The sequence below is a fragment of the Candoia aspera genome, chromosome 1 (genome assembly GCF_035149785.1).
Source record: "Candoia aspera isolate rCanAsp1 chromosome 1, rCanAsp1.hap2, whole genome shotgun sequence".
NCBI classification, from domain to species: domain Eukaryota; kingdom Metazoa; phylum Chordata; class Lepidosauria; order Squamata; family Boidae; genus Candoia; species Candoia aspera.
The window spans coordinates 260,168,699-260,193,042 of record NC_086153.1 but is presented as its reverse complement, the minus strand read 5'-3'; the positions used below and the strand labels follow the sequence as shown (position 1 = coordinate 260,193,042).

At 40.9% G+C, this 24,344-nt stretch overlaps 1 protein-coding gene across 4 annotated transcripts in view; it reads left to right on the top strand.

Annotated features, from left to right (window-relative positions):
- Positions 1–24,344, top strand: part of NAV2 (neuron navigator 2) — a 307,499-nt gene that overhangs the window by 139,855 nt on the left and 143,300 nt on the right. For all 4 annotated transcript variants that reach the window (XM_063289573.1, XM_063289572.1, XM_063289571.1 and 1 more), the window contains 3 exons: positions 13,861–15,004; positions 17,686–17,804; positions 23,841–23,949. In XM_063289573.1, the coding sequence (XP_063145643.1) occupies positions 13,861–15,004; positions 17,686–17,804; positions 23,841–23,949 (1,372 nt within the window). The remainder of the gene's footprint in view (positions 1–13,860; positions 15,005–17,685; positions 17,805–23,840; positions 23,950–24,344) is intronic.

Sequence of the window (24,344 nt, the reverse complement as noted above, 5' to 3'; positions counted from 1 at the left end):
AGGCCCAAGCAGTGTAGTTAGCAGACAGGGTTAAACATCAAGCAGTACATCTGCTGTTTAATCTTATGTTGCTTTTAATAGGCTAAACTTGGCATTTGAATCACGCCTCGACGTCTTATTTAAACACAGAGAGGCTATCGTTTCAATAGCAACTGAAATACTGGACGACTACCATACTAGGTATGAACTTGTAAGAATATTAGAGTAAAACAAAATTACATTTGAATATGATTATTCAACAGACTGACAATTGCCAAGAAACAGAAATCTTCTCAACTGTCATCATCTTAACCACTTATAAAAGGCCACAAGGGAGACTGAAAAACTAAATCTTTAGAATGGGATGCATAAAGGTTGATAAGCTACCGAAACTACTCAAAAGCACCCCAGAAGGTGAAAAGTAGGCTACTGATGTACACTCCCTGCCCCCCACACACATCAGTTTAGATTCTCCCTTTCTCTTCTAAATATGAAAGAGAGCCAGTTTGGTCTAGTGGTTAAGATACTAGGCTAAAAACCAGGAGACTGTGAGTTCTAGTTCGGCCTTAGGCCTGAAAGCCGGCTGGGTGACCTTGGGCCAGTTGTGCTCTCTCAGCCCAACTCACCTAACAGGGTTGTTGTTGTGGGGAAAATAGGAGGAAGGAGTATTAGGTATGTTCCCTGCCTTGAATTATTTATAAAAATAATAAAGGTGGGATAAAATAATAATAATAATAATAATAATAATAATAATAATAATCCCCAGGATAACAAATGAACAAATTTTAAAGCTAGAGAAGCAACTTCATTAATACATCAGTTGCCAAACAAAGCCAACTGTGGATAATTTCACTCTTATTTTATGTGCATATAATATGAGGAGAAAGGAAGATGCAAATGACACTGTTGAAGTTGACGGCAGAATTATGCAAACGGTGTCCTGTGAATCCAGCAGCTACACTGAGTGATTCTCGATTAAATGTGTGGGAAAAGACTATACAAGTTAAGACCAAGTTGAACACCCTTTTATGGTCTGTGGGTTATACTTGCTCTTCCTGCTTTGTCCAGTGGCTGCAAAGAGCATGGTTTGGCATGTCACAGTGTCATCAGGGCTGGAATTTTCTGGAATTGCTTGTTTGATTTTTGGTATCCAGTTTGGGTGGGTTTTAAAGAGCAGGATTGGGGGAGAAAAATTCAGCGACATTTGTGTTTCCAAGGAGGCTATGTGTAAGAAATTAAGCTGGAAAACTAGAACTGGGGCTTCCTAGGCTAGCAAGAACTCTTATGTCAATGTAGTTTAGGTGCCTTCTAAAGCCATCAAAAGAATGGCCAAGTATCCATTGAATCAGAAATGTGGGAGGAAAAAAAACATAAGTATAAACCTTAGAGGACAGACTTCATAAAGACTTCGATTCTGTATACGACTGGTGGACAAATCATCTATGTACATGTAGCTCATTCTTGTCTCCAGTAAAGAGACTATTCTAAACAAGTAACGTCTGCCAAGTAATCCAAATCCTGAATTAAGAGTCTGGAGATCTACAGCCAAGCCTTGTGTGAGGCCTGACAGCTAGATGTGGCTATTCCTACTCCCATTGCTATAGGAGGGGAGTCTTTGCTTAGAGACCAAGGATTAAACTTTGGCTACAGACCTTCTTACAACCTGATTAGTCATCAGTGCCCTGTTCCAGTAATGGAATCAAGTGGCAACTCAGATGAACTGGTTATCCCAGATCACAAACCAGCAAGTGAGACAGAATATACCAAAACCGCTGGTCCCTGTATCAGTTCAAGCCCAAGATCCTGCAGCTATTGTTGGAGCAGCTGCAGCAGCCACAGCCCTTTGATACTAAGTACCTGCTGACAAATAATCATTCAATCCCTTCTTAGGAAGGTGGGCCCATTGACCCACCTACAGGGCTGTGCGGAGGAGTTTTCTGAGCATCTGCAGGATAATATCACTTGGATTCATTCCAAGTTAGACTCCAAGTGTGAGGCATGGTCTGTGGAGATACCAAGGGAACATTCTTACCTGATTATCTGGGAACAGTTTGATCCTGTTGGACCCGAGGAAGTGGACAGGATCCTCCAGACAGTGAATGCCACCACTTGTCATCTTGACCTATGTCCCCCTGGCTGGGGAAAGCAGCTCGGGAGGTGACATGTGGTTGGGTCCAGGCGATGGTTAATATATCTTTGTAGGAGGGGGTGTTTCCAACTGCCATTAAGGAGGCATTGGTATACCCCTTCCTCAAGAAACCATCGCTGGACCCTACTGTACTGGACAATTTTCGTCCAATCTCCCATCTCCCCTTTTTGGGGAAAGTGGTTGAGAAAGTGGTGGCTTCTGGAGGAAATGGATTATCTAGACCCTTTTCAGTCAGGTTTCAGGCTCGGATATGAGATGGAAATGGCATTGGTCACATTAATGGATGATCTCTAGCAGGAGCGGGATGGTGGAAGTGCGTCCATCCTTGCTCTTCTTGACCTCTTAGCAGCTTTTGATACCATCAACCATGGTACCCTTTTGGGGCGGCTCAGGGATTTGGGGGTGGGCAGCGTGGTTTTGAGCTGGTTCACCACCTTCCTCCAGGGCCGGCCCCAATCAGTGGTGATAGGGAGCGAGAGATCCGGCCCTCTGCCCCTCCTTTGTGGTGTGCCGCAGGGTTTGGTTCTCTTTCCGCTCCTTTTCAACATCTACATGAAACTGCTGGATGAGATCATCCGTCACCATGGGATGAGGTATCATCAATATGCCAATGATACTCAACTATACATCTCCATCCCAGGTGAGGTAAGTGATGCTGTGACTGCCCTTTCTCGGTGCCTGGGGGCTATAGGGCTCTGGATGGGGAACAACAGGCTTCAGCCTGTTAAGATGGAGTGGCTGTGGATTAATGGCTCTTCCGTATCCAGGACATTGTCATCTTTAGTTCTGGATGGGGTTGCACTGCCCCAGACAGATCCGGTGCGTAACTTGGGGGTCCTCTTAGACTCACAGCTCCTGCTTGAAGAGCAGGTGGCAGCTGTGGCCAGGAGGGCCTTTGCGCAGCTTCGTGTTGTGTGCCAGTTATGCCTCTTCCTGGATCGGGACGCCCTTTGAATGGTCACTCATGCCCTTGTTATCTCCTTTATAGTCTATAGCAATGCGGTGTACATGGGGCTACCCTTGTATCTGGAAGCTTCAGCTGGTCCAGGATCCAGCCATGCAGGCTATCTTTGGTGCCCCTAGAAGAGTGCATGTAACTCCTTTGCTACGTGAGCTGCATTGGGTACCAGTTTGCTTCCGGGTCCAATTCAAGGTGTTGGTCATCATTTTAAAGCCCTTCATGGCATGGGGCCGGGCTACCTGAGGGACTGTCTCTTTCCCGTTACATCAATCCATCCCACCTGATCATGCAGAGAGGGCATGTTATGGACCCCGTCGGTAAGAGAACTCCATCTGGCAGGGTCTAGGAGGTGGGCTTTCTCTGCAGTAGCTCCCGCCCTCTGGAACATCTTGCCCCCGGAGGTGAGGCTCACCCCATTGCTCCTGGCCTTCCGGAGGAATTTGAAGACCTGGCTCTGCCACCTGGCTTGGGGTGGGGAGGGGAGTCGTCATGTTTGCGAATGGCTAGTGTCCTAGAGTGCTTGTCCCATACAAGGACTGACTTGGAGCAATGGGGTGAGAATTTGGATTCTATATTTATAATTATTGCTGACTTGTAATTGTACTTTAAAATATTGTATTTTTATATTATATTTTTATTGTATATTTATTGTTTTATTGATTATTTTGCTGTAAGCCACCCAGAATCCCTCTGGTGGGAGGAGATGGGTGGTGACAAATTTGGTAAACAAATAAAATGAGAATCTAAACACATGCACTTCTTTCCTTCCTCAATCTGAACTCTCTCCTGAGACCTGATCAATTTCCCACTCACTGAATCCTAGTAAGTTTTATAATTAGCCTAATGGCTGTGGGGGCTATAAAATGGGCAATCCCGCTTCTGATTCAGACTTACAACTACCCTAAAGCTGCTAGTGAGGGCTAACTGAGGATCTCATCAAGTAAATTGCAGCCTACTGTAAATCCATCATTTCCAACAGGTAATGTGCTCAGTATAGGAATGTCCTGCTTCAGTTTCAGGTGCTAGCTCAGGAGGTGGGCTGGAATGAAAGGCTTAACTGACCAGTTCAAACAGAGGTATCAGATGAAATACAGGATTAACTCATTCATCAGGGCATTCAGAGATTGTCAGCAGTAACACGGGTCTGCTTAGATACAAAGTAATTATAGCAAAGCAAGGGCATGTCAAGAAGACAATTTGCATATTTTACCTATGATTGAATTCAATTACAATAGCTCAGTTCTTGCCTCTACATAGATGTTGCTATTTCAGGCCATCTATGGCTATCACTTGCATCTGCTGCCAAATGCTTCCTGACCTTTCCCCCTTCAGAGGCTCCCATTTTCTCCCCAAACTTCAAGCCACTCAGTACCTCCTTGATGATCATCTGAAATATCTGAATTGTTGAAAATACAAACAATTCTTTATAAGTGGCAGAAGATGTTCATGCACCACATCTTCAACAATTCTGTTTGCAGTACTCCAGAAGCCCAGGCCATCTATCCTTACCACAAAACCAAACTTCTGTTTCCCAAAAGTTCTGACTCTGAAAAGGGGGAGATATACACAACTAATGAGTGAGGGATACACAGAGACTACCCAATCTGAAGATGAGAGAGAGAATTCTGGGATGTGGAAGTTGCTGATAAAGAATAGATATAGATATCTCTCCCCATCCCCCTTTCTGCCACCCAGTATCAGGAAGAGGGATAGATAGGCTAATGAAAAATTAGAAGTGCAAGGAGAGGATAGATCCCTTAAACTAAGCATGAGGAGGAGGAGGGAGAAAGATATCTCCAAATGCTGATGAGGAATTGAAGGAAAACAAGGAAGTGATAGAAGGAATGACGCTGGTAAATCAGGAACCAGTGATTTCCAACCAAGAGAGAACTATAATGTTGCCATAGGACAGGTGTATGGCAAAATTAAGAGAACAACCAAGTATCCATTGATTCAGGAAGGCATGAGGAAAAAAAAGTGTAGGACTTAAATCCTGGAGTAAAGGCTTTGACTTTTGTGTACTGCAGTGGACAAGAATGAAGCCATATACACAGAAACGGTGGATGGACCGCATTAATGATGTCATGGAATGCGTGAACATCATCCCTGAAGATGCCTTGGATCAAGTCAAATGGAGATGGATATGCCAATAAGCGGACCGTGCCATAGCGCGGGAATAACGCTAGGAAGAAGACGACTAAAACAAATTCAGCTGAATCATGTCTAAGAACCTTCTCCTGAGTAATCGAATTCCTAAATAATGGGTTAAGTGTTAGGAGAATCAAAATTTACAGACAAGTCTATTGCAAAACCTGACAGTGTTGTTGCCCTAAGTTTCTGCATGGTTTTATGACACTTATTTCAGCTCCAAAAATACTCAGTTCCCAAATACAATAAAGAACCCTGTGGGGCTACAAATGGGATGCTGGAAGGTGACATATGGCTTACAGACTCTAGGTTGCTTACCTCTGATTTAGACTGTAAATGACCAGCATTTCTGAAATGGGTTTGGAAATAGACAAGAACCAGTGAATACTATCATCAAAGTCAAAATAAAATTCTTAGGACTTTAATTACAGCAGTTTACAGGAGCTGAAATGTTCAAATAATCTCTTCAGAGGCATTCTCATGAAAAACATGCTGTAATATCTAACCTGGATGCAATCAAAGTCCATATTTAGTTAGGAGGAATCACAAGATAACTGTCAACTTGGATGGCTTTAAGGGGAAAAAGACAAATTCATGGAGGATAGATTTATCGATAGCTTCTAGTTAGGGTAGTTATCTATCACCTTCAGGATCACAGGTACTCTTAGAGGAGTTCATAAGCATTGTTGTATTCATGCATTGCTTCTGGGCTTCCCATGGACATCTGTATGTGACAAATACTGGACTAGACAGAGCTTTGATCCGGTCCAGTTCTTAATGTTGACACCAGTTAACTTTATGCAATTATAGCTGCAATGAATCTTATGATTAGAAAAGAGGCATCCTGTTTACTGAAAACGTAACATTTATTTTAGGGTCTCCCAAAACAATTCTACATGACACAGGGCTTGGTTACTTGAAGGACCACCTCCCTCCTGTGGTATCAGCCAGTTGATTTGGTCTGATAGGGTTGGCACACTCTGGGTTCCTTTGATCAAGCAGTGTCATCTATTGGGACCCAGGGAGTGTGCCTTCTCTGCCATGGCACCTGCCCTCTGGAATGAGATGCCCCTGAGATCCATATGGCCCCTGCCCTGATGGCATTCCGGAGAGCCTTAAAGACCATACTCATCTCCCAGGCTTTAGGCTAGGGTTTGTGGGAGGAATGTGTATTGCTGCTGGCCAGATTTGCTATCTTGTTCATTGTATTTTATCTGGATTGTATATTGTTGTTGGTTTTTATTCTGTGAGCCGCTCACAGTCTATGGGAGTCAGGTGCTGTCCAAGTCAACAAATAAATTCATACGTATACTGAATATATAGTATAGACGCAAACCACACCCAGACTTATCACTTGGTAATGCAGCAGATGTTGCAGGTTACTTTTCTTTTGTCGAGTTTTTGTTGCTGCTGCTGCTGCTGCTGGATGAACTGTGCCAGACATAAAGCTGTGGAAGGAAACTTGAATCCTTCTGATTTGGCCAGACAAATGAATAGTCCTCGGCAATGCCAAGTTATTATACTATCCAACTATTTCTCTCAGTTCTTCTTTACAAGAAAAGTAACTTGATATCAGTGAAACAATAAATGTTTATCTTTGAGATTTTATGGGCCTAAGCCACTAGTATTGAACTTATGTAATAAATGAGTAGATACTACTATTGCAGGCTTCCTCAAAAAAGATGGAATAAAAGTCCTGGTTGCCCTTGTGTATGATAGCAAACTCAGGTTGTAGGAGTGAGAAGGAGCTCAAATTCCACACAGTTTTCATGGAAACTGCTTTATTTTGCATTGGTCTGCCTGTTGGTTTTATAGAAGTATATTCCATCGTTTGTAAAATTGCTGAGGGAGGCTTACATGGGGATTTCCTTTCATTTTATTCCCATAACAGCAGTCTAGTGAGGTAGGTTGGGCTGTGAAAGAGTGATCCAAAGTCACCCAGTCAGTTTCCATGGCTGAGGGTGGACTCGAATGTAGGTTCTCCCAGTCCTAGAACACATGGAACATATTTATATGAAAGCACTGGACCCAACAGAGATCCTTGAAGGACTCCACTTATTACTTTCCTTCATTGAGAAAACTATTTCTGCCCTTTGCTTTCTGATTTTTAACCAATTAGCGATCCAAAAAGGATGGGTTCTTTTATTCTCTGACTACTAAGTTTATTCAAAATTCTTGATGAGGAACTTTGTCAAAGGCCTTTAAATATTCAAGTTTGCAATGCCAGCGGGTCACCTCCATCCACATGTCTGTTGACATTCTCAAAAAATTCTAGAAGGTTAGTGAGGCTTATTTACCTTTGGAGAATCCATGCTGACTTTCCTTCAGGACCGCTTATTTCTACCAATTTGCCTGAATTTAAGATGACTATCCTATAAATCCAGGAATTTGATGGAAATTTGAATGGAAATTTCATCTGTAATAATTGTATAAAATACTGTCAAGCCTTATGCAATGAAGAGCATTCTGCCTATTAATAGTGCAGAAGCAAGCCAGTTGGCTATTTTGTTTGAGTAGCTATAGTCCTTTTACTGAATCTTCAATAATCTTCTGTAATGTGCACCTTCAAATGTAAATCATATTGAACTAAGCACTCTTGTTTTGCTTCTCTCGTATGCAGTTAATCAGATTTTCGATGACAAGATTGGGTGCTTGTCTCATTTTGCCCACTAAAAAGTGTTTTTGTCCACCAGTGAGTTTTACCTGTCAGCTCATTTTAGCTGTCTCACACTTTTTTCCTGCCAAATGGGTTAGAGGATAGGATTATCTCTTAATGATTAACAGTTACCTCTGCAGATTTATGTACCCATACTGTAATCACAACAAGGACATTGCAACAATTGATTATATCTGCAGAGGACAAACACATTTGGGACATGAGATTTTAACTCTAGGGGTGGGCAAAAAAGAGACGGGAGCCCAAGGTTGTATATTGGGCGCAAGGACAACTTCAGCATTTAGGCTTTCTTCTACAGACATGTTCTTCGATTATGACAGGCAGCAGGGACACAAGAGAAGCAGTGCTGTGTGAAGGCACAGACCCTTTTTACCTATCTCATGATAATGAAATGAAGGTTACTTTTTTCTGAGTAAATAGCTCAGGTCCAAGTTATAAATGTAAAATAGGCCGATGCAGATGTTTTGGTAGATTTAATATGTTAGCTCCAAATAGTCCTGTCAGAATGAGTGTATTTTTCCCTGCTGCCTCAGAACTTTTTTCAATTGTTGCCAGTGAATGTGAGGAATTTAAAGCAACTCCCATCTCTTTAAAGCTGTACATTTAGTCAAAGAAAACAATTTAATTATTAATTAAACCCTCAGTGTCTCTGGGCAGCTCTACATTAAAGAATAGTTTAAACCAATGTTGCAACGTTTTGATTTTGAGCATACCTCAAAAAACCCAAAACAAAACGTATTACTGTATGTGCAGTGGTCAATTTAATTTAATATAATTCATAGCAAATTTTATTTAATTAATATAATTCAATTGATATGGCTGCCCACTTGCCAAGCAACTCTGGGTAGTTAACATTAAAAATAACAACAATGAAATGTGTCGTAAAAATCGCTAGAAACACACATATAGCACCAGGCACAATAAAGTCACATATTGATATGACTGACATCATTTCCTGGCCCAGTGCCTAATGGAAGAGCCAGGCCTTAAGGGTTGAGGCCATGTGAATTCCAAAGGCAATGCTTTTCTACAGGGCAAAGGCAGCAACAGAGAAGTCACACCTTCTGGGGCCTGGAAGATAGCACTGTTTAATAGATGGTGCCCAGAGCATGCCAACCCTATCTGATCTTGATGGGAGGACAAAGATAACTGGAGACAGGCAGTTCCTCAAGTATCCTTCTTGTGCCATGAAGAGCTTTATAGATTACAACTAGCACTACGAATTGCACCTGAAAGCTGACTATAACTAGTGTAGGTTGCACAGTAGTGGTGCTACTTGGGATCTAAAGGTGCACCTATAAGTATCTGTGCTGGCTATTGTACCACCTGTGGTTCCAAATTGTCTTCAAAGACAGCCCTAGGTGGAGCACTGTGCATCAATCCAGGTGAAAGAATGACTATTCCAACTGGCACACAAGATGAATTTGTGCAAAGACCTCCTAATCATGGGTTGCTACCTTCTGTTCAAGCAGAAGTCATGAGTCCAAGAGGAGCCCCAGATTGTGTATCAATTTCGTGTGGCCCTATCCAGAACTAGATATGGAAAATCTCTGGAATCAGTTGGTCCAAAGCCTACAGCTGCTCAGTCTTGGCCTTGATAGGCCTGAGCTATTCTTCCCCATCCACACCCCCACAACCTCCATACACTGAGACCGAACTGGGTGGTCTCTCATCCATGATTTTGCCTAGCATTCAACACCTCCCACACTTTTGGCACCTGTTCTCGGGGTCTAACCAGAAAGAGACCAGGGCACACACATACTCTCCATGGACACTGACAGGCTACATGGAGCATCACTACCCCTCACTGTCCAACTGCTGTAAGATAAAATCTGTAGAATTGAGATTTCGCAACATTTTCAACATGGAGTTTATTACTGGATGCAGATGCACTATTTGCAGATTGAGATTGTCATGTGGTACCACATTTAGGAAAAAAAGCAAACTACTGCAGTTCCTTGATTCATTATAACTCTGAGGCCTTTAAAAGAATAGTTCCAGTAGAAGACATATACATGTGATTCTAAGGCTGGTTTAGAAGCCATTGCTTTCCCTCAGACAGGCCAGCTGCCTTTAACTGACAATTGTAAATGTTGGTCGTATGGTGGTCCTTAATTCTATTTATCCTGCTCTGATTCTATGTTGGGGGCAGGGAGAGGTTGTCTCCCAACTTTTGTTGTCTGGGAGGCCACAGATTCCTCCCACCTGCCTCCCATCCCCTGGTGTTTATAAACTCACTTTTGCCTCTTCCCAGTGACTAGCATTAGTTAGAATTATGTTCTAAAACTAAGTTTATTTCTGACAAATCTCTACAGCTAGTGGTAACCGTAAGGAAGCAGCCTGTGTTTAGATTTCACTTGACAAGCGATGGGAAATTACATGCGTTTTCTCCAATGCTTCTTATAGTGCAAACACAAACTTTCCACAGAACAATTTAATCTATTGACATAGTTTCATTATGAGTGGCTAGGCTTAAATTTGCAGTCAGGATATTACAGGAGCTGATGAAATTCAAGCTAACTGTGGTACAGTGTGCATTGGCATTCAGACAGGACCACCAACGTAACTGTAACAGAAACACTGGGAATTAAACTCCAAGCCAAGCACTTGCCTTTGAAAGGAGGAAAGAAAGTGGTTATTTAGCCTAACCATATTTTGAATTTGAACATGTTTCACTTATTGTCAATTAAAGTTGGCAAACACTCCTGAAGAAACAGAACTGCCTCAGGGAAGGTGACAGGTGGGAATTAATTTTATGTGTTGCAAAATGAGACAATACGATACACTCAGTGAAAGAAATTGCTGTGCAATGAACTTCTTTAGGAAATGAAATGTTTTAAGATATATCGCTGAGGTAGGACCAAAACCAATGACCAGAAAAAGCAGTAGAAATATTGATAAGTATTTATTCAGTCATAAGGGAGGTGCATGGTAGAATCCTTAAGCAAGGGTATCCCCTCCCTAGACTGGGAACTAAGGATAAATGCCTTATCTCTAAAGTTTTGCAATCTATATACAGTAGACTTTCAGTGAACCGGCACCCATGGGGATTGGTAGTTGCAGGATAAATGTAGTTTCTGGTTGCCTGAGAGTTACTACTAAACCCTAATACCCACTAGATGGCAGCAGACAGATACAGGTTTTTTTGCCGGTTGCTTGAGAGTGCCAGTTTTTGTCAGGTTTGATTTTTGTTCCGGTTGCTTGAGAGTGCCGGTTGCTTGAGTTCTGGTTAACGGAGAGTCTACTGTATAACAAAGGTAAACTTTAAGGGCAAAATATTACTAGATTTCACTTGATACCTCTGCAGCTTTCAAATCCGTGAAGATGTCCCACATTCACATTTGGAACTGAGGCAGAGAAGGGATGGGTTCCATTTTGTGGATTCTGTCCATAGCTAGACTTATCAGATTCCCACATGCAGCTCATAGGTGTTTTATTTAAGGCAAGGTTAGGCACTCTGTGCCCCAAAGGCTGTATATAACTCTTAGCTGGTTGCGCATGATCTTCAGTCTAATTTCAAAAGTTCTGCACAATCAGTCATCTAGATGCTACTACTACTACTGCAATTTGTGATTTAGGAGAATGAGAAGTGGATGCCAAAAATGAATGCTCCTCACATTTGGCATTGCCTTCACTACTCTTTATGCAAGTCCATCACCATAAGCCTCCCACAGAAATAACCCTGAGGGAATGTAACTTTTTCTGTTTCAAGGAATTAACATTCTACTGTATAATAAAAGGTATGGGGTGGGGTAATTGGGAATTATTCACAAATATTACAGGACTAAGAGAGCCAGTGTGTGTAGTGGTTAAGGCATGAGGCAAGAAACCGGGAGGCTGTGAGTTCTAGTCCTGCCTTAGGCATGAAGCCATGTGGGTGTCTTTGGGCCAGTCACTTTCTCTCAGTCCCAGGAAGGAGGCAATGGCAAACCACTTCTGAAAATCTTGCCAAGAAAACTGCATGGACTAGTCCAGGCAGTTGCCAGGAGTCAACTGATTCTAAGGCACCAAATAAATAAAAAATTACAGGACGAAGGATTTTAGCATTTTCTGGAAATGTTCAAAGCAGTCTTTAATGTCTTAATTCTATAGGTAGCTGAGTGATCCATATGCATCAGAAGGAAGGGATACAGAACTTTGCATAAATCAATGAATCAATCACTCCTTGCTGCAACTGATGCTTCAGATTTGAATTAGTTCCTTGATCCGTACAGGTGGTTTAATGTTTACGTACATAAAATCATATGTTTAGGATCTGGCTCTTCAGACATCTTTAGCGTAACTTGTGAACCGATTTGTATGTGTTGACTGCATAGCGGTGTAGTGTGTATTCAGACCTTTGATGAACTCTTGACTTCTGTCCCAATTGCAAAATAAAAAGGGATTGCTTAGGAATTTAAGTAATACTTAAAAAATCTATAAATCTAGTTCATGCTGTGAGGCATTTAGACCTGAGTTGGTTCCCTTCTCCAACTTCTGGCATAAGAGTTTAAGGGGTGGGAGGGTGAGGGTGGGAAAAAGTGCAATAGAGATTATCTAGTTTAATCATTTATAATTAATGACACTCTGGAAATCTTCCAATCCTAGCAATGCCTGCTTTGTATAAAATGAGCATATACATCTGCTGTTTCAGTTAGGACAGTGTGAGCTGACTGCAGGAGAAATCTCTTAGAAACCCAAATCTCTGCTAAGTAAGGAAGATGGGTGTGCTTGGAAATATGAAGCAGTTTGGTGCAGATCACACTGGTGAGATTAACAGAGCTGTCTCTCCCCTCAGCAGTTGAAAGTGAAGTCAAAGAGACTCTCTGTGGCTTCAGCAGTGTATGATTCAGAAAACGACATGCACGGTTCTTTTCCAAACTGCTGCAAACATTCACTGCCAGTCGCTGTTTATTTTTAAGTTCAAAAAACACAAGAAGCTCTATTTGCCGTTTATTGCTAAAGGATCCAGGATAGCAGGTAAAAGCCGTTAATCCCCAGCAAGCTGCAGGGCAGGCTAACAGAGATGACAAAAGTTAATTGGAAGCATCAGCAGTCTAACAGAAGACATATTTGCAGTAATTGGGATGTAAGGTCTCCAGAAGAGAAGGTTTGCAAGGAGTAGCTTTAGGAAAGAAGTGGCTGTCAAGAGGTGAGTAAGGGTGATTTTTAAGCTCTCTCTTTAAAGAAAGAAAGAAAGAAAGGAAAGTATGAAATGCCTTCAAGGAAATGGAATGTAGAAGAGCTTTGAACTCGTTGAGGAAACATTTCCAGCTACATCTTTTTAATGCAGCTGCTGTCAGTTTAAGATAAAATTGATCATATGCAAATTCTTGTCAGAATAAAGGTATACCAAGTTTTAGTTTTGTGGATTAGGAAATGAATTTTAATGTATTGTTATCTAATGGATATTTAAGGTTGGGTTGTTGTGGGGCTTTGTTTTTGGTGATTGTGGCATGTGAATGTTGGTTTTGTTTTGTTTGATTCTTGTTGTATTTGGAATTGTGTCAAGATACCGTTTCTTCGATTAATCATTTTTCAGGGTTGTCAAGCTGGATGCTTCCACACACATTGAGTTCATGTGTTTTTTTAAAAGTATAGCTTTGGTAAGGTAGCTTCCAAACTATACCCACTTTAATTGGGTAAACACCTAAATGAAGATTGGGTGATCCAGAGCAGTAAGAAAGACATGGAGTCTCCAGTAGGCTTGCAATTAAAAATTTTAAAAACCTTAGCAATTTTAATTGCCAGGGAGTTGACTATATTACTCTCCCCATCAAAACTGACCTTATTTCAAGTGCCAAAGATGGATGGATGGATGGTAGATAGAATATGAAATGTCATTTCTGTATTTTTGAACAGCTGTTAAATACTGAAATACTGTGAAAGCAAATCAGGTTCACCTGAAGATTTTGTCCAAATCCAAAGTGTCAACAACCTTGCATCTTGTTTTTTTTCTCTCCCCAGAACCAGCAGACAGTTTAGACCCCCAGCCCACAGGAATGAATGAAAATGCACCCCCTTTGGTTCAAAGCAGCAGTAGCAACAATGCTGCCAGTTGCAATAACTCTTCAGCCATCCCCCAACCCAATTCTGCAGTTAAACCTTGGCGCAGCAAATCACTGAGTGCTAAGCACACAACCACATCATCCATATTAACTGTAAAACAGCAGGTTCAGGAATCTCCCAAACCCCTCCCAGAGATGGTCAAAACCACTCCCAATGGTCAGAAATCGATGCTGGAGAAGTTGAAACTCTTCAATACAAAAGGGGGTTCCAAAGCAGTAGGGTCATCTCTTGAATGTCCAGGGTCTCGGGACACTAGTTGTGAAAGATTAGAGGGCCTCTCAAATTTTGAAGAAAGTGAAGAGATGGAGGCTGCAAATCGGAACTTAAACACCCCAGGACCCACATCAAATAGTCCCAAAATTGCACTTAAGGGAATTGCACAACGAACATTTAGTCGGGCTCTGACCAATAAAAAGAGTTCCCCAAAGGGCAATGAAAAAGAAAAAGAAAAACAGAAAGAAAAGGAAAAGGAGAAGGAGAAGGAGAAAGAAAAGGAAAAAAACAAAGATGTGGCAAAGAGAACTTCTGTGATAGAAAAAGCTGACATGAAAGAGGAGCTGAAGGAAGAACAGGTCCCTTCTGCTGTAAATGAAATGCCAAAAAAATCCTCCAAGATTGCAAGCTTTATCCCCAAAGGAGGAAAGCTCAGTAGTGCCAAGAAAGAAGCAGCTGCCCCTTCACACAGTGGAATACCAAAACCAGGGATGAAAAACACCACAGGGAAATCCTCAAGTGCCCCAAGTTGTTCTGCAAAGGAAAATGAACGAAGCCGAAGCGCAAAGCCAGCCTCCAGCCTCTCTCATCAAAAAGCACAGCTAGATAGCAAGAATTCAAGTTCCACATCCAGTTTAGCTTCCTCTGATGGGAGAGGGATGGGAGGGTGGTCAGTTTTAAGTGCCAGCAGCAGCAGCCATGCTGTCAATGGGCCAACCAACAGTACCACCCAGACAACAGGAAGCAATACTGTGAGTGTTCAGCTACCTCATCCGCAACAGCAATACAGCCATCCAAATACTGCCACAGTAGCTCCATTCATGTACAGGTAAGGAGTAATGTTTAATCATGAGTAACTTTTCTCGCATAACCAGACTTTTCTGGCACAGCTTTCTTCCAGGATGGCTATGAAGAAAACTATGAAAATTGCTTATTTGCTTGTTGCTATTTATTTTAAACAGCCTTGAGCAACAGTGCATATTCTGAAGTCATGGGAGTGCAGGAAAGTTGGCTGATCGCAGCCCCATATAATATTTAGCTTTTACCTCAAGCCAACCAATTCTTTATTCCAGCTGTGCTACTTTTTGAAACACGACCTTGGCATATCAGTCAAAGGTTACATGGAGCTTTTGACCGGAGAAAACATGGCACCATTTGGCTGAGGGCAATGTACTATACAAAGGAGAAAGGTTTCCTTCTTCTCCTGCTCTTCCTTCTCTTTTTCTTGTTTTTAATCTAGAATAAGATGGAAAAGATAATAAAGTGATATGTAAAGAGAAAATGCATAATGTACAATGTAAATAATAATTTCATGCTATAAAATCATAGTTTTGTTATCTTTGTGCCAAAACTTAATGACATAGAACTGCTGTGGGTTCAGAATTAAAAATTGTTCTCTGTAATTATATAGTATATAGAGATAGATTCTGGCTTGATACATTTGTTAAAAGTAGATGCCAGCTTCACTGGTTTCATTGACATAATTCAAGGATAATCAACTAATCAGTTAATTCCCACATTCCAGCATCAACCAAAGCCATAAGCTGGGCAACATTTTTGGAGGCCAAAAAATGCATTTAGTCTTGTCTGGTATGCCTAGGGCAGTGATGGTGAACCTGGGAGACGTGTGTCAAAGGCGACATGCCACAACATTTTGGGTGACACGCCAGCGTTTGCCAACACCCAACAACAACTATTCTCTCTGTTTGAGTGACCAAAGAAACTGAATGAACAAAAGGCACTGCAACTCCACCCACCCACCAATCTCCCCCACCATTTCTGCCCCTTTGGCCACCCTGCACCCTGCCTTGCGGGGTGGCAATCAGCCCTAGAACCGTGTGGCTCCGGGGCTGCTTGCCACGCAGCCACCCTTGCCACCTCTGAGACCCCTGCTGCCCTGCCCTCTGCCTCCCCAGCTCACCTTGCCATCTTCTTGCTCCCTCTTGCACGAAGCCAGTTCCTGCAAAAACTGCTTCTCCAGGAACTGGCTTTGCGCGAGGGAATAATAATAATAATACCGCCCCTTTGCGCAAAGCCAGTTCCTGAAGAAGCTGATTGCAATTTATGCAAAGGGGTGCAAAGGAGTACCTTTGAGTGAAGGGGTGTGCTTTTGCTGGCTTCATGCAAAGCTTTTGTTGTTGTTGTTTTGGGGGGGGGCATGTCCCCACCAGCCATGTCAAGTTAGGCATTTTCTGAATTTTTGACACACCGAGCCCAGAAGGCTCACCGTCACTGGCCTAGGGCATCATGTGATTGTAGATATTTTTTGTTAGAAAAAAAAATTGGGAATAAAGGGAAAATGGGCAAGGAGAAAGTCAAAGAGGTGAAGTGTGAATTAATACAATACATTACATGATTGAATAAAAATATTATGCCTATGGCATGCCAGATGCTTCTAAGAGGAAAAAATGACCATCATAAGAACTTAATTTTCAACAGAGACTAGTTATTATCTAACACCATTCATCTAAATCTCACCCCAAGCATATTTTTTGGCCCAATTTTATCCATCATTAGCAGCCACTATTACATCATAGCATAGATAAACAGGAATACATCCATAGTCTTCTTTTACACATTCAGCCAAGATGGTATTGAAATAGAAGGTGAGAAGCCACGTGATTCTATTTCCTATGCAAGTAGCCTATAGTGGTATTGGTCCTCCACTGTCATTAGAGTTGATTAGTGTTTTTATCTACGCTTTTATTTTTTTTAAAAAGTATGCATTGAGGCTTTCTATTTCTGTGAAGGCTTGGTGTTTATGGCCCAAACTAGATATGGTGGGAAAGTAAGGATTCCACTATATTACTGAAATGCCACCCAAGGGAATATGAAATCCAGCATACGGGTTTGAACATGGAAAATTCGTATTCAGTTTTGTTTGTTTATAAAGCCAGCAGGTAGGGAGGTATGAATCTGTGAAAAGGGAGTCTGCATCAGGGTTCAATATCTCTCATGATATTCCATTTCAACTAATTTCTCAAGGAATCATTAGAAAATTGTTCTGACCATCTGCAAATCCTATCATATATTTGGTGCAGAACTTCATGCAATTTTTGTAAAATATTTTCTTTCCCTAATCACTATGGTAGAGATGAAGTAAATAAGTAGATAAAGAATGGCCTGCATGAATAATTTATATCCCATTGAATTTTGTTGCCCTCAACAATGGTTGGATGATGAGCTACCAGTATAGACTGTTGATCTGACTGAAAACTTAATTTAGAAGAGAAGTTATTTAAAATGGCAGTGGAAGGCCTTTTGACAGCAAATATTTCATATTTTTTTACAGTTCAGTGCCTGTTTCCATTTCTAGGACATAGCACAACATGGGACTAATGAATTATGTACAGTCAGTCTGCTAGTGTATCCTGTGGAGAAGACACAATGCTATACTGGCAAGCATTGTTATATTGATGCCAGAATTCTTTTTGGCGAATGAATGAATGAATGAATGAATGAATGAATGAATGTGTTTCCCTATTTCTTTACCTCTGTTTTGCACTTCAGATCCCAGACAGACAATGAGGGGAATGTAACAGCAGAGTCCGGTACTGGAGGAGGGAGCACAAGCATGGAATCTGCTCCCTGCACAAAAACTGGACAACCTATTTTAGAAGATCTTTCTGGTAAGAGATAAGATACGTTGAGTGCCTTGGCTCTCTGAATCAGAGGAATAAAAGAAAGATGCTGTGTGAGATTCAGTTTCTTTCATGAGAGTGAGGACAGCATGCATACTGTATTTGTTCCTGGTGTTTCATTTTAGTAAGTTTTTCAGTATCTTCACTGCAGATGCAGCTAATCTCAGGTTCTTACTCAGGAAACTAAAAAGAGGAAGAATTATTTTGTGTATAGAGTTTGTCCGGGGATTATTTAAGTCACTTTCTATGGGCTTTTTTCTTTCTTTATATCTAACTTTGTGAAAATGCCCACTTGTACTTCTTTTAAATGTCAATTCTGCCTTGAATAAATATTGTGCATTTCATGTAAAATGGTCAGAATGCTTTATTTATTTATTTTTAATTAAAAACAACCAAACTGTGAGTCTGGGATATTGCTGTAAACATTGTCTGAACTCCCAATATTTAAGTCTATACAGTATATTCTATTTAAAGTGTTTTGATTCTTGAAATCTTAATTGTGTGTTCAAAGGCCTGATGCTGTGAAGGATTCTTAAAATAAGCGTATATATCTTATATTGAGACTCTCCTTGTGGGGGAGATGGGTAGTGATAAATTTGATAAATAAATAAATAGTTAACCATAAACATTGCATTTATGACAGAAGTATTATAAACTTAACTGTATATCTAAAAATCCATATACAATGCTAACCACTCACATTCCTTCAATACAGTTCTTATGCTGAAAAAAAAAAGCATCTATGATAGCAATAGTTTATTTATTTATTTTATTTTTATCCTGCCTTCATTATTTTTATAAATAACTCAAGGCAGGGAACATACCTAATACTCCTTCCTCCTCCTATTTTCCCTACCACAACAACCCTGTGAGGTGAGTTGGGCTGAGAGAGAGTGACTGGCCCAAGGTCACCCAGCCGGCTTTCATGCCTAAGGCCGGACTAGAACTCTCAGTCTCCTGATTTCTACCCCTTTGCCTTAACCACTAGACCAAACTGGCTCTCTTTCATATTCATATTCTTATCTTTCTATCATACAGGTAAGTCTTGAAATGCCTAGGTAAAGGTAAAGGTTTCCCTTGACGTAAAGTCCAGTCGTGTCCGACTCTAGGGGGCGGTGCTCATCTCCGTTTCTAAGCCTTAGAGCCGGCGTTGTCATAGACACTTCCGGGTCATGTGGCCAGCATGACGACACGGAACACCGTTACCTTCCCGCCGAAGCGGTACCTATTGATCTACTCACATTGGCATGTTTTCGAACTGCTAGGTGAGCAGGAGCTGGGACTAGCAACGGGAGCTCACCCCGCCGCGCAGTTTCGAACCGCCGACCTTCCGATCGGCAGCTCAGCGGTTTAACCCGCAGCGCCACCGAAGCTATAAGCAATATATTCTCACTTGGCTGCAATGTCATATACGTTTAAGCTTTAAATGGCCATGTAGAGGATTTATCTGTACACCTCTAAACTCTTTTAAGTATCTTCAGCTTAACAGATTTTAGAGGGTACAGCTCCCCATGCTTTATTGTGAATTTAAAGGTAATAAACAGCACCCTCTGAATCTGAAGGGTGGAAAGGCAGTTAGTAATTCAACATGCTCTTTATCAGAGTTGGTGCTCAACATTTTTCAGAAGGTTTGTTTTGTGATTTAGCCTGAAGATTCAGAATTATTCTATTTCATATGATATTCATTTGATTATTCTTGCCTTTCTAATTAGTTTTTCCACATTTGGGTAATTAGATTGATCTATCTTTAGGAGACTGGCTAGTAACTTAGAAGATACACAGATTTTGGGAAATTCCAACAGTTTCTGTTCTCACAATTAATCCTCCATCCAGTAAGTTACTCACTCTAGTGTTCAGTTTTTGTATAGTTGAGCCTAATTTATCATCCACCCAGATTATTAGTGTACAAAAGACTAATAAAGATTTTAATATTCTACAGATGTTATTCAGCCAAATGTGAAGTCTGAATAACAATATTTTCATGAAGATAAGCGGCTAGTGCTATTCAGCAGTTTTCTAAATAGCAGACTTTTAATAAAGCATGTATGGGTATAGAAGAAGCAGTTAAAGATAATGAATGAGATTTGGTGTTCCTACAGCTGACCCAACTATGACAAGCTTTGTCATTTCAACCCAGAGATACATTCAATAAATTCAGTTATATCACCATTCCCTGGGAATTTTAGAAGTTGCTGTTTCAACTTATTTAAAGGGCATTAGTTTGAGAAGGCTGAATTACATGGACCTAAGTTAATGAATACATGAGCCTCTAGCTGCGAATTTCAATTATATTTTATTTATTTATTTATTTGAAAGATTTATATGGCTGCCCATCTGAAATAGCTCTGGGTGGCTCACAACAACAATAAAAACAATAACCATAAAAACAGTAAAACAGTAAAGCAAGAAAACAAAAACTTGATCTTCCCCTTGGGATGCCCCGCAGCAAGCTCCAGTTACCCTCACTCCGTATTTTCTATCTGTCCTGTCCTGTCCTGTCCTGTCCTGTCCTGTCCTGTCCCATCCCATCCTGTCCTATCCCAGCACCTGGGTAATAAGCCAGGTCTTGATGGCCTTCCCAAAGGCTAAAAGGGTCGGGGGGGGGGTGCCGAATCACCAAGGGGAGGGTATTCCACAAGGTAGGGGCAGCCATGGAAAGGCATGCTTCTGAGGTCCTACTAGGTGGCAAGATTTCAGGGAAGGGACCTGGAGTGTGCCTACCCTATCTGACCTAGTGGAATGGGCAGATATTCATAGGGAGAGGCAGTCCTGCAAATAATCAGGTCCCGTGCCATGTAGGGCTTTAAATGTAATAACCAGCACCTTGAATTGTACCCGGAAGGAAACTGGGAGCCAGTGCAGCTTGCACAACAGAGGTGTAATATGGGCAAACCTATGAGACACAATACTGTGCGCACCGCTGCATTCTGGACCAGTTGTAACGTTTGAGTGGTCTTCAAGGGCAGTCCCATGTAAAGCACATTGCAGTAATCCAACCAGGAAATGATAAGGCATGAGTGACCGTGAGCAAGGCCTCCCAGTCTAGGAAAGGGTGCAACTGGTGCACAAGCCAAATATATGCAAAGGCCCCCCTAAGTAAGTAAGTAAGTACTAAGTAAGTACGACTAGGGAAGGCAGTGGCAAACCAGCCCGCTATAGTCTGCCAAGAAAACGTCGCGAAAGCGGCATCCCTCCAAAGGGTCAGATGTGACTCGGTGCTTGCACAGGGGACCTTTCACTTTCACCTCCTACAGTAAAGGGCATTTTGGTCCAGCACCCCCATCACCTTCTTATTCCAAGCACCGAGGGGATCTGCCAAACTGCATGCCAGAACTTCAGGAAAAAATCCAAGTTCCCTCTGAAATTGCACTGGTCCATCAGGTCCCTGGGGCAGGCTGATGTAATAGGCCCTACCTCTCTGCAATGAGGGGCAGATGCTGAGAACTTTAGGACTAACAGGGAATGGTCTGTCCATGGCAGGGGACTGATGTTAGCGCCCCCAAATCCAGATCACATATTTCTTTTCAGTTGTTGAAAAGGCATATTTGTTCAAAAGTTATTTTTTATAAAACACTCATCTGTAAGTCATATTTGGTTCCTACAGAGAGTAACATGGGCACATCCATGCAGTTTTCATGGCATGATGTGGAAATGATATCCAAATGCTTTCTTCTGTGATGCGTTTGCAACTCCTATCTAGTCCGCAGCCCTGGACTTCCCAGATTGTGCTCATCCAATTATTAATCAGGAACAAACCTGCTTAGTTTCTAATCAGCCAACAGCTACCTCCTGCTGAGTCTTCCTTTTAAGTACAAAAGCAAAATAGGGAAGTCTTGTACTTTGGTATGGAAAATATGTATGTAAAAAGGAAGAATATTTTCCCCCACTCCCAAGACTAGGAGATACTATGGAATTTTAAACTCAGAGATATTTTCCCAAGTGAGATAAGTAAAACTCCTAGTTTTGGAAAATGTTACTCTAGATTTTTTAAAAATCAAATATCCATCTAATTTCCTCTTTTGAGGCACCACGACAATTATGTCTTTAATACAAATAATGCAAAAGAAGCAGATACCTCTTTGCTCTTATTGCCAAGGGAGGAAAATCACTAATTTTGACAAGATGCAGAGCTAATTTGCATAGAATGTAAACTGGGTTTAAAATTTCCATGATTCCAGAAAGTTGTATTTTTTTTTTTTAAAAAAGCATCTTTAGTCAAAAGAAATGGGCAGAAATCTACTGTGCAGGTATCAGCTCTTTCAAACTGCCAACTATTCTTGCCCTCAAATGTTAGCACTCTTTACTATAACTTTTTCATATCAGTCTCCTCTGCAGTAATCTTAGATTTTTTTTAAAAAAAGAGAGAGATTAACATTTTAAATAAAGGATTACTAAGGTTTCAAAATCAAGGTCACAAAGGGCCCTTTCAAGTTTCCCAAAATTCCTCTTAAAACTGGATGTAGGGCAAATATTAACAAAGGGTTTAAGACCTCTTACTCCTGCACGAATTTGCTCAGTCTGTGAGAGGAGCAAACGAGGTTTGTCTCCGCGTCTTTGTATCCCACCTGGATCCTATGAAGCCAAGCCAGTATATTCATTTCTCACTGGCTGCTCCCCCTTTGTAGAATTACTTGTGGCCTGAATTTCGTCTAACCTCATTTCTTTCTGTTTCCGGGTGCAGCTGTAGCTTTTTCCTTTGCCTTTTGCTGGATTGATTCAGTTGATTTATTAATTGGTGCTGACACTTCTGATTGACTGATGTCTAAAATGTATTCTATTTCCGTTAACTACTTTAAGTGCATTTTCAATACACACACCCAAAAAGCAGGGTAAAATACTTTAAATAAAATACATTGAAATAAGTGGCACGGAGAAGAGGTTTTTTCAAGCATGTAGAGTGCAGAATTGACTCTTGCAATGGTCACTCAAAACGTTTTTGCAGACTAAGGTTGTGTTACTCCCTACATGCTTACCTTTGAGGAAAACCTCTTGAATGAAATGAAATTTCTGAACAGATATGCTTTGATCTGAAGGTGACTAAAGCTTATTTAGGTAAAGGAGCAAGGACTGCTCTCCTTTTGGAAACATAAAAAGTGAACAATTGCCGTGATCTGTTTCTGGGGTTATAACATGCAGGTCCTTTTAAAGATGAATTTTAGGTGGCGCATTGAAGTAATTCCTGCATGACTCCTCATTCTAAAATGGATATCCTTTGTTCATTTTCTAGAGAGCATCCAGATGATATCCTTATCAGATTGTTGCACTCCAGTATTTCTATGTTTTCCCAAGTACTTTTCTATTGAGAGGATGCAGCCTGGTAGATAACATAATCTTCCATTTCAAATTTATAGTAAATGTTATATTCCAATCTGCCTGAAATTACGAAGCCCTGTATTCTAATATAAGACTGCCTGAAGATCGTTCTTGCATTTGGAATGTTAAAAGCTAGCTTTAATCAGTGTACATTTTTGCCATGAAGTGTTTAATACCCTTTTATTTGAGAGAAGCCACTCCTTCAGAAACAATAAGATTGATTTGTTTCAAATGTACATCAGATATCTCCAGAGATGATAAAAGTGTGTGTTGGGAGAGATGGGAATCTGGATAGAAAACTTGCAGGATTTTTCAAACCCATGTTGTCCTCTGGAACTACTTTATGCTGATTGTAAGACTAGAATACAAACATAACAGTAAGAGCCTGAGATTGCTTTTGGGATGGTGAAAGTGAGATAAAATTAATATATTCATAAATAATTTTGGATTTTAAACATGATTCAGATTAGTGTACAAGAGGTGCCTGTGTTCATCAGATCGATAATACCCTACCATGTCTTATTCAGCCCAAGATTGAGCACCAGCTAGCAAAAAACAAAAGAAAAGAAAAAAAGAATCCTGGGTCTTAGATAATATAAAAATAGAAAATTATTTTTGAGTTGGAACTGTGAAGTCTGTGTGTGTGTGCGTGCACACACCATGCTGATAAAGTCTAGTTACTTCTTAACTGAAAGTTACATTTTTCCATAGGGGAAGATCCAGAAACCCGCAGGTTACGAACTGTCAAGAATATAGCTGATCTTCGGCAAAACTTGGAAGAGACCATGTCTAGCTTACGAGGAACTCAGGTCTCCCATAGGTAAGAGGCATGAATTGTTTCTTTACAGGAATAGAACTACATCGCCTATCCTTGACTCTCTTTCTGCCTCTGAGAGATTATTAGAAATGACTAATGACAAAGATTAATTTGACTATGCACTGCACTTCAATATTGTTTTTGTTAAATGTGAAAAACTAGAATCTGTACCATATTAGGGCATAACTGAGATTAATGAAGAGTAAGTTTAGGTATTGGAATAAACCAGTTCAGAGAGGGCTATGTATAGAAGCTAAGCCTTGGAAAAATATTTGTTAAATATTTTTTAGGTATGTTTGAATAGAAACGAAGGTGCAAAGGTTACTATTTAAAATGTTACCTAAGTTTACTTCTGAGAGTCTTTTAACGTATTTTAACCAGATCTACATTATTGTGTT